Source organism: Bubalus kerabau, chromosome 1 (assembly GCF_029407905.1).
Source record: "Bubalus kerabau isolate K-KA32 ecotype Philippines breed swamp buffalo chromosome 1, PCC_UOA_SB_1v2, whole genome shotgun sequence".
Taxonomy (NCBI): domain Eukaryota; kingdom Metazoa; phylum Chordata; class Mammalia; order Artiodactyla; family Bovidae; genus Bubalus; species Bubalus kerabau.
In genome coordinates, this window is record NC_073624.1 from 249,848,656 (window position 1) to 249,867,009 (window position 18,354).

The 18,354-nt window shown below is 46.2% G+C and overlaps 1 protein-coding gene across 15 annotated transcripts in view; it reads right to left on the reverse strand.

Moving 5' to 3' along the window:
• LOC129638050 (uncharacterized) overlaps nucleotides 1-16,477 on the reverse strand; it is a 60,163-nt gene extending 43,686 nt beyond the window's left edge. For 6 of the 15 annotated variants that reach the window (XR_008707687.1, XR_008707698.1, XR_008707695.1 and 3 more), the window contains exons 1-3: nucleotides 15,655-16,477; nucleotides 15,213-15,348; nucleotides 14,592-14,696 (exon numbers count right to left, since the gene is read on the reverse strand). Coding sequence is in view for 6 of the 15 variants with exons in the window: in XM_055562522.1 (XP_055418497.1) it covers nucleotides 11,191-11,487; nucleotides 14,592-14,696; nucleotides 15,230-15,348; nucleotides 15,655-15,844 (711 nt within the window). In the remaining 9 variants the exon portion in view is untranslated. The other 9 variants (XR_008707679.1, XM_055562536.1, XM_055562554.1 and 6 more) reach the window with 8 other exon arrangements.
• Nucleotides 16,478-18,354: the final 1,877 nt, after the last annotated feature.

An 18,354-nucleotide genomic window follows, 5' to 3' on the forward strand; every position in this document is an offset into this window, starting at 1 on the left:
AGTTTGAGTAAGCCTGGCATACTGCAGTCCATGGGGTCTCAACTGAACAACAACAACTGGTGGTGAAAGTAAAATCCAATGCTGTAAAGAACAGTATTGCATAGGAACCTGGAATGTTAGGTCCATGAGTCAGGGTAAATCGGATGTGGTCAAACAGGAGACGGCAAGAGTGAACATCAACATTTTAGGAATCAGTAAATTAAAGTGGACGAAAATGGGCAAACTTAATTCAGATGACCATTATATCTACTACTGTGGGCAAGAATCCTGTAGAAGAAATGGAGTAGCCCTCATAGTCAACAAGAGTCTGAAAAATGCAGTACTTGGGTTTATTTCCAAGGCAAACCATTCAACACCGCAAAAATCCAAGTCCATGCCCCAATCACTAATGTCAAAGAAGCTGAACTTGAACAGTTCAATGAAGACCTACAAGACCTCCTAGAATTAACACCAAAAAATGATGTCCTTTTCATCACAGGGGACTGGAATGCAAAAGCAACAAGTCAGGAGATACCGGGAGTAACAGGCAAGTTTGGCCTTGGAGTACAGAATGAAGCAGGGCAAAGGCTGACAGGTTTGCCAAGAGAACACACTGGTGATAGCAAACACCTTCTTCCAACAACACAAGAGATGACTCTACACATGGACATCACCAGATGGTCAATACCAAAATCAGATTGATTATATTTTTTGCAGCTGAAGGTGAAAAAGCTGTATACAGTCAGCAAAAACGAGACCAGTTGATGACTATGGCTCAGGTCATCAGCTCCTTGTTGCAAAATTCAGACTTAAATTGAAGAAAGTAGGGAAAACCACTAGGACTTTCAGGTATGACCTAAATCAAATCCCTAACAATTATGCAGTGGAAGTGACAAATAGATTCAAGGGACTAGATCTGGTAGACAGAGTGCCTGAAGAACTATGGATGGAGGTTCGTAACTCTCTACAGGTGGTAACCAAAACCATCCCCAAGAAAAAGAAATGCAACAAGGCAAAGTGGTTGTCCGAGGAGGCCTTACAAATAGCTGAGAAAAGAAGAGAAGTGAAAGTCTAAGGAGAAAGGGAAAGATATAACCAACTGAATGCAGAGTTTCAGAGAATAGCAAGGAAAAATAAGAAAGCCTTCTTAAGTGAATGATGCAAAGAAGTAGAGGAAAACAATAGAATGGGAAAGACTACAGATCTCTTCAAGAAAATTAAAGATACCAAAGGAACATGCAAAGTTGGGCACAATAAAGGACAGAAGCAGCAAGGACCTAATAGAAGCAGAAGAGATTTATAAGTGGCAAGAATTCACAGAAGAACTGTACAAAAAAAGGTCTTAATGACCTGGATAATCATGATGGTGTGGTCACTCACCTAGAACCAGACATCCTGGAGTGTGAAGTCAAGTGGGCCTTCGGAAGCATTACTATGAACAAAGCTAGTGGAGGTGATGGAATTCCAGCTGAGCTACTTCAAATCCTAAAAGATGATGCTGTGAAAGTGCTGCACTCAATATGCCAGCAAATTGGGAAAACTCTGCAGTGGCCACAGGGCTGGAAAAGGTCAGTTTTCATTCCAATCCCAAAGAAAGGCAATGCCAAAGAATGTTCAAACTACCATACAATTGCACTCATTTCACATGCTAACAAAATTATGCTCAAAATTATTCAAGTTAGGCTTCAGCAGTACATGAACTGAGAACTTCCAGATGTACAAGCTGGTTTAGAAAAGGCAGAGGAACCAGAGAACAAATTGCCAACATTTGTTGGATTGTAGAAAAAGCTAAGGAATTCCAGAAAAACATCTACTTCTGCATCATTGACTATGCTAAAACCTTTGACTGTGTGTATCACAACTGGAAAATTCTTAGACAATTGGGAGTACCAGATCAACTTACCTGTCTCCTGAGAAACCTGTTTGCAGGACAAGAAGCAACATTTAGAACTAGACATGGAACGATGGACTGGCTCAAAGTTGGCAAAGGAGTATATTGTCACCCCGCTTATTTAACTTATATGCAGAGGACATCATGCGAAATGCTGGGCTTGATGAAGCTGGAATCAAGATTGCCAGGAGAAATATCAACAACCTTAGATATGCAGGTGATACCATTTTAGTGGCAGAAAGTGAAGAGGAACCAAAGAGCCTCCTGATGAAGGTGAAAGAGGAAAGTGAAAAAGCTGGCTTAAAACTAAACATTCAAAAAATGAAGATCATGGCATCTGGTCCCATCACTTCATGGCAAATAGATGGGGGAAAATGTGGAAACAGTGACAGATTTCATTTTAATTTTCTTGGGCTCCAAAATCAGTGCAGATGCAGCCATAAAATTAAAAGACATTTTCTCCTTGAAAGAAAAGCTATGACAAACCTAGACAGTGTATTAAAAAGCAGAGACATCACTTTGCTGACAAATGGCAAAGGTCCATCTAGTCAAAGCTATGGTTTTCCCAGTAGTCATGTACAGATGTGAGAGTTGGACCATAAAGAAGGCTGAGTGCTGAAGAATTTAATGCTTTCAAACTGTGGTACTAGAAAAGGCTCTTGAGAGTCCCTTGGACAGCAAGGAAATCAAGGAAGTCAGTCCTGAAGGGCATTGACCCTAAATATTCATTGGAAGGACTGACGCTAAAGCTGAAGCTCCAATACTTTGGCCACATGATGTTAAGAGCCAACTCACTGGAAAAGACCCTGATGCTGGGAAAGATTGAAGGCAGGAGGAGAAGGGGACAAGAGGATGAGACGGTTAGATGGCATCATCAACTCAATGGACCTGAGTTTGAGCAAACTGCAAGAGATGGTGAAGGACAGGGAAGCATGGAGTGCTGCAGTTCATGGGGTTGCAAAGTCAGACACAACTTAGCAACTAAATAACAACTACTATATATAAAATGGGCTTCCCTGGTGGCTCAGATGGTAAATTATCTGCCTGCAATGGGGGAGACCCTGGGTCAGGAAGATCCCCTGGAGAAGGAAATGGCAACCCACTCCAGTATTCTTGCCTGGAAAATTCCATGGACAGAGGAGCCTGGTGGGCTACAGTCCATGGGGTCGCCAAGAGTTGGACACGACTGAGCAACTTCACTTTAATATATAAAATAGGTAATCAACAGGGACCTACTGTATAGCACAGGGAACTCTACTCAATATGCTGTAATAACCTATATAGGAAAATAATCTGAAAAAGAATGAATATGTGCATATGGATAGCTGAATCAGTTAGCTGTACACCTGAAACAACACTGTAAATCAACTATATTCCAATATAAAATAAAAACTAAAGTAAAAAAAAGAATATATATGTATGTACATAACTGAATCACTTTGCTATACCTGAAACTAATGCACCATTGTAAATCACTATACTTCATTTGTTTAAATGTTATCCTAATAATAATAAAAACCTTGACAGTAAATGAAAAAAATATATAAATTACATGGATATTCATAACAGCATTATCCATAATAGGTAAAAAAAAAAAGTGTAAACTACCCAAATATCCATTAACTGATGAATGAATAAACAACATGGGATATATCCAAACAGAATATTCATCCATAAATAATAATAATATACTGATACATGCTATAACATGGATGAACCTTGAAAATGACATGCTAATCGAAAGAAGCCAGACATGAAAGGCCACATATTCTTTGATTTCATTTATATGAAATATCCAGAAAAGGCAAATCCATGGAGACTAGAAAGCAGTGGTGGTTGTCAGGGACTGAGGGGAAAGAAGAATGCAGAAGGACTACTAACAGTGCTGCAGTTTTTGAGGGGATGATGAACATGTTTTGGAATTCATGAATTCCAGAAACGATGATTGTACAACATTGTGAGTGTAACTGGAAGCCACTGAATTGTGCACTTTAAAATGATGAGTTTTATGTTACATGAGATTTACCTCAATTAAAAAAAAAAAGTAGAGGATTTATGGATGGATTAGACATCGAGGGTGAGAAAAAGAAAGAGGTCCAGGATGGTAGCTGAAAGGATGGAGTTACCATAGTCAGGGATGAAGAAGGCTGCTGTGACAGATGTGGAGAGGAAGACAAGGAGCTGAGGTTTGGACAGAAGCTGGGCATGAGGGAGAAGTCCTAGATGGAGACATAAATTTTGGAGTTGGCATCAGCACGCAAGTGGTACTGAGGTGCAAATAAAACATGTCCTGGGGCTTCCCTGGTGGCTCAGTGGTAAAGAATCTGCCTGCCAGTGCAGGGGACATGGGTTCAAACCCTGATCCAGGAAGATCCCACATGCTGTGAAGCAACTAAAGCCCATGTGCCACAACTACTGAGCCTGTGCTGCAGAGCCTGGGAGCTGTGTGCCCTAAAGCCTGTGCTCTGCAACAAGAGAAGCCACTTCAGTGAGAAGCCCGAGCACTGCAACTAGAGAGTAGCTCCCACTCGCCACAACTAGAGAAAAGCCCAAGCAGAAGGCCCAGTGCAGCCAAAAATAAATAAATTATTTAAAAACAAACATGTCCTTATATGAATCCTTTTGTGTATCATCAAATCAAATAATGGACAAGTGTTTCTATTAGGCATTCTCCTCTCCATTAAGGTACCATGTGAAAATGATAAGGTGCATTTTTGCTGACTCTGAGTATATTTAGGGTGATCTGCCTTAGAATATAGATTGGGCTAGGGATAGAATGTATGACATGATAAATATACCTAAAACTGATGTATGTTTTCCATCCTGGAGTTTCCATCATAAGAGAAAAAAATGTTTTTCTCTTATTTTATATCTCTAAGAGACAATAGGTATTCACTAAATGTACCAATCATTTCATGATGTAAGTTAAATCATGCTGTATAAAATTATACAGTTCTGTATGTCAATATTATCTCAAACTTGGAAGGAAAAAAAAATGGTATTGAGGGCCCTGAGACTGGGTCAGATCACCATGTCTGGGAAGAACAGATAGAGTGGAGAAGAAGTTCACAGACTGCATCTAGGACATCCCAGCATTCAGAGCAGAGAGATGAGGAGGAACCAAAGAGGGACAAGAGGTGGCCACAAAGGTGGGAGAGGGACAAGACAGTGTGTTGTCCACAAGGCTAAAACAGAGAGAGATGCAGGAGCGTTCAACTTGTCAGAGACTTCTCATAGGTCAAAGTAAGATGAGGCCCACAGTCAGCACTGGACTCAGCAACATGGAGGTCATGTATGGCCTTGACAAGTGTTGTTTTAATGCATCTTTGGGAGCAAAGCCTGATTCAAAGGGGAGAAATGGGAGTTCCTATGTCTAGAGAACTATTTTGAGTTTGAGAAGTTCTTATAAAGGGGGTGAGACACGTATGGTGGCTAAAGGGAGAAGGACGGACGAGAGAGGAATTTTAAAGGTGCGTATTTAGTGCCATGTTTGTATGTTGATGGGGTGACCTGTTATACCAGCGGAGGGTTTTTTCCAGCAGCTCATGTGGAGTAACAGAAGGAAAGTGAGAATATGAGTACTAATGCTGGTAAGCTGGTAAATATGATGAGCGTTTGATGGAAATTCCCCCTGACCGCATCAGTTTTCTCAGATAGGAATTAAAGGTCAGCTGCTAGAGTGAGGAAGGTGTGGGGTGTTTTAGGAGAGATGAGAAGTAGCCAATCACCCGGGAGAATGGGAGAAGGACTGAATGGAAAAAGGGGATATGGTCAGATTACCAGGCATCAGGAAGGCACAGCTGGGGTTCATGGTCAGGAATTTAACACCAGTCAGTGTGGCTTCGTTCGTTTCTGCTGCCGCATTCAGCTGCAACAGGGACAAACAGGAGCCTGCCATGATTTCACCAAGCAAGCGTGATGAAGTGAGAAAGTGGCAACGGATCTGAGAATATACACAAGGGGATGATTCTAATGACTGACCGTGGAATGCATGCTAGGTAAGAAGAGAGGACAGACAAAGAAGCTGGGGGATGGGAAAAGTAGTTTAGGTTGGGTTGAAGGTCCTAGGGAAGGGAGACGTTCTGGGAGTATGGAGGGGTGAGGTTACAAAAAAGAGTAAACTAGAGAGAGTCCAGGCGGTGTTCAGAGGGTGATGTCTATGAAATTGAGGTAGAATTACTCATGATCACAAGCTTCAAAGGATGAGCAGGAGAGTTAGTAAGTGGAGGATCACCAAAAAACTAAGAGGCCAGGATACTGGAAGGCTTGACTGCTTGTATAACGAAATCACAAGGAGGGAATTCAGGAATAGAGATGGAGCATGACAATGGAGCCGACCCAACCCTAGGCCTTAGCAGGAAAGGGCAATTGTATTCTGAGCACACAAGAGCACTCTCTTGACATCTGTTTGAAGAGCAGACACCTGAGAAAAGGGTCTCAGGAGCCAGGTGACTGTCTGCATTGCATACACTCAGGGACCACCCCCACTTTCATAATGAGCGAGGCTCGGTGCAGCAGCCCCTGCCTGGAGGTCCTGCACAGTGTTAATCATCACATCTACATGTTTCCGATCATTGTATCTCTAGCTTCTAAGCACATTGACTGGCCCATCAATACTGAAGTACTTGCCAAATGAAGGAATTCATTGTGACTGAACAAGCCACATGCCAGGCACCATGCTAAACCCTCCACGTGAATTTTCTCCCTCAACCTTCACGACAGCCCAATGACATTAGTAGTTTATATCTGATGAACCTGAAGCTGAGAGAGGGCCAGGAACTTGCCAAAGGTCACACAACAAGAGCATCCCAAGGGAGATCTAGCTTACTCCAGCACTGTCCTAAATCACCACATGGAGTGGGAGGTTGGGGTCAACTGCCCAAGTCTGGAAGGACATCTGTTTCCTAGAGCCCAGGTAAAGCAGCTCTAGGTCCAGACCAGGAGACCCTCACAGGCCGTTACCTCCCTCTCCTGCTGGACTCCATACTCAACATCCCACTTTATTTCATTCTCTCTCCTAGATCCCCTCTGGCTTTCTACCCATCATGATTTCAGAAGTCTTTATTTCTGTTTCCACCATAGATGTGAAAAGCTGGCTTGTGATGTTTGGATTTCAGCTCAGCAACATAATTCCTGGCTTCCCAAGAGCCAAAATGTATTTCGTGCCTCCGCCCTATGAATTGTCAGAGAGTCAAGCAAGTGAGAGCGGACAGGTAAGCGGAGGTCCCTGCCAAGAATCCGAAAGACCGTCACCATTCCCTCTGGCAAACAGAACCATGTCGGGGCCAAGGACGTGTCAGTAGCAGCAGAAAACATTGGAGCTGGGTATAAAAGGGGCATGAAACCGGGTGGCTTCACGAGACAGCAGACATCAGGGCTGTCACTTGTTTGGCGCAGCACATATTTCTTCCCAACCTCAATTATTACCTTAATTGTGGTGTCATTATCTGTTCAGTGTATACCCTTGAGTCACTCCTTGATTAACAACAGCACTGAGAAATCTAGCAGCAACCTACCATCTGCACTGCCTGTAAGATCATAACCCTTTTGGCTTTTATGGGACATAATAAAACGGTGGTTTGCAGTTTCTGTCCCATTAAAGAACATTTTTATGCCTCACATAAAATCTCAGCGTTTTATGGCCCAAACGTATACAGATTGAGTTTTCAGAACATAATCTGTGCTTGGGTTTCTCAGTGATGACCGAGAGGTGGTCAGTTTCAATTTGGGTGCAGCTGAGACCGCGGCCACTATTGGATAGGAGGGGTGGGCATCTGCATTTGGATCTCTCCTGCTGCAGAACCCGTGCTTGGCACGATCAACCTCTGAAAGGTCTCAGCTGCTCTGAATAATTGTCCAGACTGTGTCACTAGAGAGAGACCAGGAGGAACTGCCGGGTAATTGAGAACAGCATTCTCACAGTTCTGCCCCGTGGGGACCACTCACTGGATGAATAGCCATCATTTCGCTCATTCATCTAAGTGCAGTTACCTCCCCAGCACAGCCTCCTCCATTATCCCAGTCTGTCCCCCAACCACCAATTGAGATGAGTTGTAATTTGTGAGTAGAAAACTCAAGGCCAAGGAGATAATGGGGATTTCGTCCCCCTGCAGAAGCAGGGCTAGGATCCAAAGCAAATGGCTCAAAAAGCCCAGGGATATTCCCTCTGGCCCACAAAGCTGGAATCTCTTTAGCCTGGTGCTTCTCAAACATTCATATGCACGCAGACCAGGTAGAGGGTCTTGTTAAGATGCAGTTTCTGACTCGTTGGGTCAGGAGGGAGGCCCAAGATTCTAGTCTTTGCTAATAAGGAGGGTCCTGGTGATGCCTCGGCTCCTAGCCGTACTTGGAGTAGCACAGTGCCAACTCAAGGAAGTTAATAAACATCCCCTTCTGGAGTGGGTAGCCATTCCCTCCTCCAGGGGACCTTCTCAACCTAGGGATCGAACCCAGGTCTCCTGCACTGCAGACAGATTCTTTACCACCTGAGCCACCAGGAAAGCCCCTATATATGTATAACGCAGCTGCTAAACCATCAGCGGGCCAAATGACTCTCTCTTCTGCAATGATGGAGGGACACAGTAAGTAGGTAGGCCTGGGTATAAATGCCAGTCAGGTGTTATGCCTCTGCACCCCCATTTATCATTACAAGGTAGGGAGGCCATACCATCAGAGCGCTGGAAACAAGCCAGCCTGTCCTAGTTCCAAAAGGTAGGGCTCTCTTAGTTCTGATCATGACAGATGCAAAATGTATTCTTGGAGGGGTGTCCCAGCCTTCTTCTTTCTGACCCAGCCCCTAACTGCACAGGGTGAGCCCAGCCCACCCTCTCAGCTCTCTGTGTCTCTTCTGCCCACAGCTCATTACAGGTGTCCAGCAGACAACCGAGAGGCACAACCAGGCCTTCCTGGCTCTTGAAGGGCAGGTCATTTCTAAGAAGCTCCACGCCAGCATCCGCGAGAAAGCAGGCCACTGGTTCGCCACCACCACGCCCATCATCGGCAAAGGCATCATGTTCGCCATCAAGGAGGGGCGGGTGACCACCGGCGTGTCCAGCATCGCCAGCGAGGACAGCCGCAAAGTGGCGTCTGTGCTGAACAACGCCTACTACCTGGACAAGATGCACTACAGCATCGAGGGCAAGGACACCCACTACTTCGTGAAGATCGGCTCAGCCGACGCCGACCTGGTCACCCTGGGCACCACCATCGGCCGCAAGGTGCTGGAGAGCGGGGTGAATGTGACCGTGTCGCAGCCCACGCTGCTGGTCAATGGCAGGACTCGAAGGTTCACCAACATCGAGTTCCAGTACTCCACGCTGCTGCTCAGCATCCGCTACGGCCTCACCCCCGACACCCTGGACGAAGAGAAGGCCCGCGTCCTGGACCAGGCCAGGCAGAGGGCGCTGGGCACGGCCTGGGCCAAGGAGCAGCAGAAAGCCAGGGACGGCCGCGAGGGCAGCCGCCTGTGGACGGAGGGCGAGAAGCAGCAGCTGCTGAGCACGGGCCGCGTGCAGGGCTACGAAGGCTATTACGTGCTGCCTGTCGAGCAGTACCCTGAGCTGGCGGACAGTAGCAGCAACATCCAGTTTTTAAGACAGAACGAGATGGGAAAGAGGTAACAAAATCGTCTGCTGCCATTCCTCGCCTGGATGGCTCAGCGGGAGTCACTGTTATCTCCTCTCCTAAGGAGATGAAGACCTAACTGGGGCACTAAAGGCCGGGCTGCTTTAGGAGACCAAGTGGCAAGAAAGCTCACATTTTTTGAGTTCAAATGCTACTGTCCACACGAGAAGTCCCACCTCCTGGAGTAGACTAAAGCCCGGCGGCAAAATTCCTGAGGAAAAAAACAAACAAACAAACAAAACACAAAACAGACAAATAGACGAACACACAACCATGTTCCAAGTTCCCCTAAAATAATGACCCACTTGTTCAGGGTCTACACAGCCAAGAGACGGAAAGAGACGCAAAATGTTCAAAAGAAACAAAAGAACATACATATGCACACAGGAAACAAACAACATACACACACACACACACACACACACACAAAACAAAAACACACCGACCGCAAAACAGAGACGTGAAGACGAGAAGGCCTCATGTTCTATTACCTCACTCATTCACACGTGAGCGACACACAGATATCCGTGAGGGCCAGCATCCCAGGACCAGCTAAGGACCACGATTCAGACTGCTCGTTGGATAGATAACTACAGACGTTTTCGTTTAAACAAATACAGGTGCATTTAAACCACGACTTTGGGGGTGATTTGTGTGTAGCGACTGGGGAGGGGGGTAAAAGTGAAAGAGTGAGCACTGGAAATAACTTTTTAAAGAAAAAAAATAGAAAAACACAAGAAAAAAAAAGGAAATTAATATCAAAAATCGAAGCGAAATAATACCGTTCAGCACTTAACTCTCAGGTCCTGATTTAGTCTGGCCTGAGCTAATTTATTTGAGCGCAGAGTGTAAAATTTAATTCCAAGGGTGGCTATAATCACTACAGATCAATTTCATACTCTTTTGTCTTTGAAGATTCCATTGTGGACAGTAATACGCAGTTACAGGGTGTAGTCTGTTTAGATTCCGTAGTTCGTGGGTATCAGTTGCAGTAGAGGTGTGGGCATCGTGACACTCTTTTGCTAAACGGGCACCACTTCAGATCACCCTGTACATACCTAAGCCTCGAGGCACAATCACTGTTTGAGATTTACAATTATTAGTGTGTTTGTTTGGTCCAGAAACTGAGACAATCACATGACAGTCACCACGAGGAGAGAAAATAAAAAATTTTAAAAACCCACAAAAAACAAGAAAAAAAAGTTTAAAAAAAAACCATAAAAAAAATGTCTAATAAGAACTTTGGTACAGGAACTTTTTTGTAATATACATGTATGACTTGTTCATCGAGTTTTTATATTAATTTTAATTTGCTGCTAAGCAAAGACTAGGGACAGGCAAAGATAATTTATGGCAAAGTGTTTAAATTGTTTATACATAATAAAGTCTCTAAAACTCCTGTGGACACTGGTCTTCTGTGGAAATGCTTTGCGGTGAGGGCAAGGTCAAAAGTTCTGGAGAAAAGGGTGTGTGTGCGTGCTTGGTCGCTGTTTTGTCCCATGCTTAAGACCCCACAGACTATAGCCCACCAGGCTCCTCTGTCCATGGGATTCTTCAGGCAAGAATACTGGAGTGGGTTGCCATTCCCTTTGCCAGGGGATCTTCCCGACTCAGGGATCGAACTCAGGTCTCCTACATTACAAGCGGATTCTTTACCATCTGAGCCACTAGAGAAGCTGGAAGAAAGAGGGATCTTGTCAAGATGCTCGGGCAGATATGGACTTTTGAACTTTGGGGGAGTCTTTGTTAGAGGCATCCCCTGTTCTCCAAGCTTCTCTAGAGTGATCTCTCCCAACATCTGCAGCCCTACTCTGCATGGAGCAGAGATGAGAAGGAGAGTGTGGGCCTGGGACCAGTGGGTGGTGAAGACCCTCAGGCCCACCGGTGCCTGGATGGGTTCCTCCAGGACTCCTGGGACAGTCGGCCTTCTCCCTGCTGCCACATTCTAGTTGTAGAAGGTGCTGCCAGGAAACTGAAATCACACACAGTTGTCCCTGTGGGAGACATGCATGTGTCTGTGCAGCTCAGTGTGTATGTGTGTATGTGTATATTTCCCTCCACACTAGATCACTTTACCCCAAAACTTGCAAACTTGGGGCAACCAAAGTCAGATCATTTTTTTTTAATAAAAGTTTTTTTTTTCTTTTTCCCAAACTAAACTTTGTATTTTGTATTGGGGTATAGTCGATTAACAATGTTTTGGTTGTTTCAGGTGAACAGCAAAGGAACTCAGCCCTACATATACAACAGAAGAACATTTATGATTTGGATGAATTTTTCCCCACCAGTCCCACAGTCAGAATAGTAATACTATCATTAAGAGTTCATATTTATTAAGGCTTGTTGCATGCCAAGAACAGTGTTTGCAACCCCATAGACGGTAGCCCACCACGCTCCTCTGTCCATGAAATTCTCCAGGCAAGAATATTGGAGTGGGTAGCTGTCCCTTTCTCTAGGGGATCTTCCTGACTCAGGGATTGAACCCAGGCCTCCTACATTGCAGGCAGATTCTTCACTGTCTGAGCCAACATGGAAGCCCCATTTTTTGATGTTTACTACATGCCAAGAAGAGAGCTAAGTGCTCACACACAATATTTTCATTCAATTCTATTTTTTTTTCATTCAACAGCATTATTCTGAGAGCTTACTATATGCTGGGCCCTATGCTAAATTCTGGGGATAAAGGAGGTGACATGAATAGGGGCACTAATCTCATGAAACTTACAGTCAGGGATGCAAACAGACAACAGTCAAGTAGTTACACTATAAAGTAAAATGACAGGGGTCAATACCAAGAAGGAGAGATTTACAAAGTTATAAAAGCACTTAGCTGGGGATGTGGCCTAGACTGAGAATGCAAAGGAAGTTACTGAGATTTGAAAGTTAAGGAGGAGTTAATCAGATGAAAAGAGGTGAACACATCCCAGACCCAGAGAACAGTATGTGCAAAGGGACAGTGGTCACACAGTCAGTTAGGCCAGAAAACAGAAAAGGCTTTCAAGGTTCAGAAAACACCCTGATTAAAGACTGGATTTTTTTTTTTTTTTTTTTGTATTACAAACAGGGAGTCTGCTTTAATCTCTGATACCAACAAGTGCTCTGAATACGGTGTGACCAGGCAGGGGAGCTGACGCAATCATCTATGTGAGATAACAAGGAAGGTTGCTGGCCATCAAGGAGGAAACAAAAGTAAATTGAGTGGACAGATTGCAAAGTCAAGCTCCTAGTATCATTCAGTTCGCAAGTGGAGAAACAGGCTGCTTGTCACAAGCTGGGAGGTGGTGGATTGATTGAAGCCCAGCTGCAGCTGATTCCCAAACCTCTCCAGCACATCTGGATGACATGTCACCCTGAGCCCTCCAAGGTTTCTGAACCATCACTGCCTTTCAATTCTCTAGCCTGACCAGGGGTGGCTTCCCCAGGTGGAAGGAGATGGGAAGAGAGGCCAGGCTAGAGAGGCCATGATGTATCAGATCCCATGGCCCTCTTATCAGCAGAGCAAGCTGTGATGAGTGAATCAAACAGGAGAACAAAAATACACCAGAGAATTTCCTTCTCAGAAGCACGTGTAGGGACTTCCCTGGTGGTCCAATAGCTAAGACTCTGCACTCCCAATGCAGGGGGGCTAGTTTGACTTCCTGATTAGAGAACTAGAGCCCACATGCTGTGACCCAGGAGTCCACATGCCATAACCAAGACCCAGCACGGTCAACTAATATGAATATTTTTTAAATACCTTTAAAAAAGAAGCACATGTAAAGCTTTCTTTCCCTATTTTCTTTTAGAAGAACAGGAAGCAGGACACAGGTCCTCCCGTGTGCTTGGTCCAGCTGCCTTGTTTAATCTGACTGGTGTCAGGACCCCTTGGATCTGTGCCCACAGAACAGCCTCCAGTTGGTCATAAAGCCAGGCTGAATCCCAACCACATGGGGACCAACTGCTGTGCCCTGTCTCTCCAGGGAAGATGCAGCCAGTGGGGCCACCAAGATGGAGGGGATCTCAGGCAACAAGGCTGTGGGAGCTTGCCCAGCCTCACCAGCCTCATGGCAGGGTGGGGACAGCAGGCAGACCAAAAAGGGTGGGCTCACAGCACAGCACACAGGCAGTCACATGTCACCAGAGTTTCCCTTGAAGGTGAAACTCTCCTCTTCTATGCCAGCCATCTTTGAATTATCCATAAGTGTTCTGTTATACCCAGGCAAGCCCAGCCCCTCACAACATGCACACTCATAATACTGGAGAAGGAGATGGTCTTGGGTTAAAAACAAACAAAATTATGTCTTTCCTCGAGCCAGACCTAGAATGACCAGCATAAAATGTTTCACCTCTTCCAGAAGTATGGGTTGGCCACACTTTTTCCGTAACATCTCATTGAAAAGCCTGAACAAATTTTACAGCCAACTCAGTATTAGAACAATGAAAGACAATTCCAGAAAGGCCTTTCAGGGGACAAGATTGTACACTCTGAAGTCAGCGTGATGGGAACAAACCCTAACTTGACCACTCATGAAACACAGGGCTTGGGAAGGTTCATTTATGTTGTTTTGTCACTAAGTCACGTCTGACTCTTTGCAACCCCTTGGATGATAGTCTACCAGGCTTCTCTGTTCATGGGATTTCTCAGGCAAGAATACGAGAGAGGGTAGCCATTCGCTTCTCCAGGGGATCTTCCTGACCCAGGGATGGAACTCATGTCTCCTGCATTGCAGGCATATTCTTTATAGCTACATGCCAAGAATAGTGTTATGTGCTCTAGACACGATATTTTCATTCAATCCTAGTTTTTTTCATTCAACAACATCATAGCCACCAGGAAAGCCCTTTGGGAAATTACATGTATTAATTGGGGTAAATAGCATTAGCTACTTTAAGAGATAAACCCAGGAACTTCCGGTGTCCAGTGGCTAAGGCCCATGCTCCAAATGCAGGGGGCTAAGGTTCAATCCCTGCTCAGGGATCCCACATGCCACAACTAAGAGTCCACATGCCACCACTAAAACCTCCTCATACCACAACTAAGACCTGACACAGCCAAATAAGTTTAAAGAGAGAAAGAGATACCCAATATAAGCTAACACAGAAAACGTTGAATCCTTACTTGTATAGTTGTCCACTGTGGGCCAGCAGTAGGAATGGCTCTGCCCCAGTGGGCGCCCCAGGCTCCTTCCATCTTTGGCTCCACCTTCTTCCTCCTCCTCAGAATCTGTGAAGTAGCGCCAAGAGCCCATGTGTTACTACTTTATTTTTAATGGGCCACACTTGGAGGTATACTCATCCTCTCCACTCACATTCCATGAGGGGTTCCGTGGACCTTCCTACTGCAAAGGACACTTAGACAGTGTAGTCTGACTAGGAATCCAGGAAGAGGAGACCAGATGTTCATGAGTCTAAGCAGTCATTGCCACATAAGGCAGCATCTGGGAGCCTCTGTTTCCTGACCCGTAAATCAGGGCTGATAAACACGGGGCTGCTTGGATGATTAAATGAGATTGCATATATCACCAACACATAGTAAGTCCCCAGTAAATGCTAGCTTTTATGATTTCCAATTCTTTGCTCCAAGCAGAGTTTCTAAAAGTAGAACTTGAGGCATGACTTGTTCATCCTAGGGGTAAGAGATTTTTATGCAGCTGTGAAGGAAGATGGAGAAAACTGGCCCTCAAATCCTGCTCGGGGGTGCCCCTCCTCCCTCCCAGGCCCAGGACACAGGAACATGTACCTCAGGACGCTGCTCACGGCTTTTCGGAAAGGCTCGGAGATCTCAGCAACATGGAGTCTGGCTGTCCATTCAGTCGTTCGTCGACATTCCCAGTCACCAAGCACAGGGTCTTCCCGGGCACCGTCAGAAGCTTGGACTACCAAGAGAAATAAAACGTGGTCCAAAATCTCACCGTCTAAAGCGTGAGGACTAACTCACAAGTCAATCTGTGGGACAGAGCGGGCTCGACGCTGGCAAAGAAGTGATGCCCCAAACAGTGAAGGCGGGGAAGAGGACCACAAGTTCTGTCCACGAGCTTAGAGCTGGGTACTCACAGGGATGAGAACGTGGGGAAGAGAAGGTGAGAGGGCTACCCGGACTAAGAAATAGGTTCCAGGAGTGAGAAGAAAGTCATAAGCTGACCGCGGAGAACTTGCCAAAGGACAGAGCAATGGCTACGCACGAGGACCCTCCCAGCCATGTGGAGCTCTCTGAACACGCCCACAACCTCCAGGGCCCAGACCAATCAGAGCAGGATCTCGAGGGGGCGTGGCTGCCAGGGGCCGATTCTGAAGTTCCCAGGTGATGCGAACCTGCAGCCAGGGGAGAAGTACTGATTGTAGCCTTAACAGGAGGTACCTGGCCTCAGACATCGATGTCAGAGTGAGGCAGGAAGGAAGACCAGGCTAAGAAACCCAACATCCTCTTCCATACTGCGAGGAGTGTGCAGTGGGTCTCTTGTTGTTTAGTAGTTAAGACGTGTCTGACTCTTTGCGACTCAATGGACTGTAGCTCACCAGGCTCCTCCGTCCTTGGAATTCCCCAGGCAAGAATACTGGAGTGGGTTGCCATTCCCTTCTCCAGGGGATCTTCCCGACTCCAGGATTGAATCCGCGTCTCCTGCTTGGCAAGCGGATTCTTTACTGTCTCAGCCACCAGGGAAGCGCAAGGCTCTTGCACCTGGTGAAAAATATTACTAGGAAATCCTTTGACTAGCAAAGTGGAGAGAGGAGAGAAGCAGAAAGAACTGAGTCTGGGAGGCTGCATCAGCCCCCGTGTAACAGCCCAGATGATGAGGAGACACAGGATTAGGTTTTGGAGGAAGGAGGAGGCTCTGTATCTCCGTCAGAGCTGGGGACAGTGTCGGTACAGGGTCGAGTTCAGGCAGGATTCAGTCCAGAAGCTCAGAGGGTGTCCTGCAGGGGAAGTGTCACAGACACCAACATGGCCTCTCCACACAGCTAAAAGAACCAGTGCCTCAGAAGGGCTGAAGGAGAAGTCTAACCTAGGCTTACCTTCAGGATTCCTCTGATGGGCTCACGTCAGGACTTTGCAGGAAAATTCTGATCCAGTGTGCCCACAGCCAAGCCTCACCATCCATCCTGACGCTGCTGGGAAGCCTGAACCCTCCCTCTGAGGCCCAAGCTGGCCCTCCAACTGCGGGGCAGCCCTCCAAAACCAAGTCTGCACCAGCTGGAGTCTTTCCAGAGACTGACCTCACCTGTTGCCCAAGCCCCACCCTCCTAAACCCTTGCTTCCTCCTGGTACATGCTCGCTGTCTGGCCACAAGGTGGCAGCCTTTCCCACGAAATCGTCCTGGATCTGGGCCTGGGCACCTGGGACTGGTTTAGCGAAAATGTTAGCTCCACTCTGAGAATCAAGAGACAGCAAAAAAAAAAGCCCTGGGCCCAGAGAAGAGTCCTGTGCCCTCAAAGAGGCCCCTGGAATCGGTTCCAGGAAGCGAGATTCCAAAGAATACTAGCCCTGGGAACAGCCAGACTGGATTCAGAGCCTAGCTCCAGCACCTATTCCCTGAGTAGATTTTCATACAAACCTTCCCCTTCCTGAGAAACCCGTTTCTCAGGTGCAAAACAGGGGGAAATTACTTTATAGGATTATTTGAAAAGAGTAACAAAAATAATAAATATGAAGTGCTTGGCAAGTACAAAATTGGGATTTAAATTTTTGTTTTTTCTTAAAATAATTTTATGTATTTATTTATTTGGCTCGCTGGGTCTTTGTTGCTACACGGGCTGTTCTCTAGGTGCGGTGAGTGGGAACCACTCTCTAGTGGTATGTGGACTTCTCATTGCAATGGTTTCTTGTGTTGAGGAGCACAGGTTCTAGATAAAGGAGTTTCAGTCACTGCAGCTCGAAGGCTCTACAGCACAAGCTCAGTAGTTGTGGCACATGGGCTTAGATGCTCCATGGCATGTGGGATCTTCCCAGATCAGGGATGGAACCCATGTCTCCTGCATTAGCAGGCAGGTTCTTTACCACTGAGCTACCAGGGAAGCTCTAAAGTTTTATTTTCTACTCCAAAGATCATAACCCCAAAATGATGCCATTTTCCTTTCACAGCATTTTACCATTTAAATCCCACTGCCCCCATTTCTAGCTAAGCCTGGGCTCTTTACCTAACTTCTGAAGCCTCACTTTCCTGCCCTCTGAAATGGGTATGATGATCCCATCTCACAGGGAGATGCTGTAACCAACACCCAGCTTGCTGCTGCTGCTGCTAAGTCGCTTCAGTCGTTTCCGACTCGGTGCGACCCCATAGACGGCGGCCCACCAGGCTCCCCCGTCCCTGGGATTCTCCAGGCAAGAACACTGGAGTGGGTTGCCATTTCCTCCTCCAATGCATGAAAGGGAAAAGTGAAAGTGAAGTCGCTCAGTTGTGCCTGGCTCTTAGCGACCCCATGGACTGCAGCCCACCAGGCTCCTCCATCCATGGGATTTTTCAGGCAAGAGTGCTGGAGTGGGGTACCATTGCCTTCCCAGAGCACCCAACTTAGTGCTTGGCAAATGGGGATGACTATTTATCCAACATGAAGCATGATTACTCTTAGCCTGTGAGGACAGAAGGTGGAGCCCCTGTCCCGAGATTAGCTAGACATGGTCCTAGTCCTGAAGCTTGACCTGTCAAAGAGCAAAGGTCACCACTCCCTCTCCATCTGCCCCACACATAAACTACAGAAAGCAATAAGCGTGCGCTCAGCTAGCAGACCCTGGGGCAAGAGGAAAACAAGCTATGCCTGCAACCCCCAAAGGAACAGTCAACCCAGTGGTCACCCTCCCAGAGAATGAAATAGAAGGATCTTGGTGGGGTCTGGGTTACCTGGGTTCTCAGTTAGGAGGGTAGTGAAGGTAGGGGGTGATCACC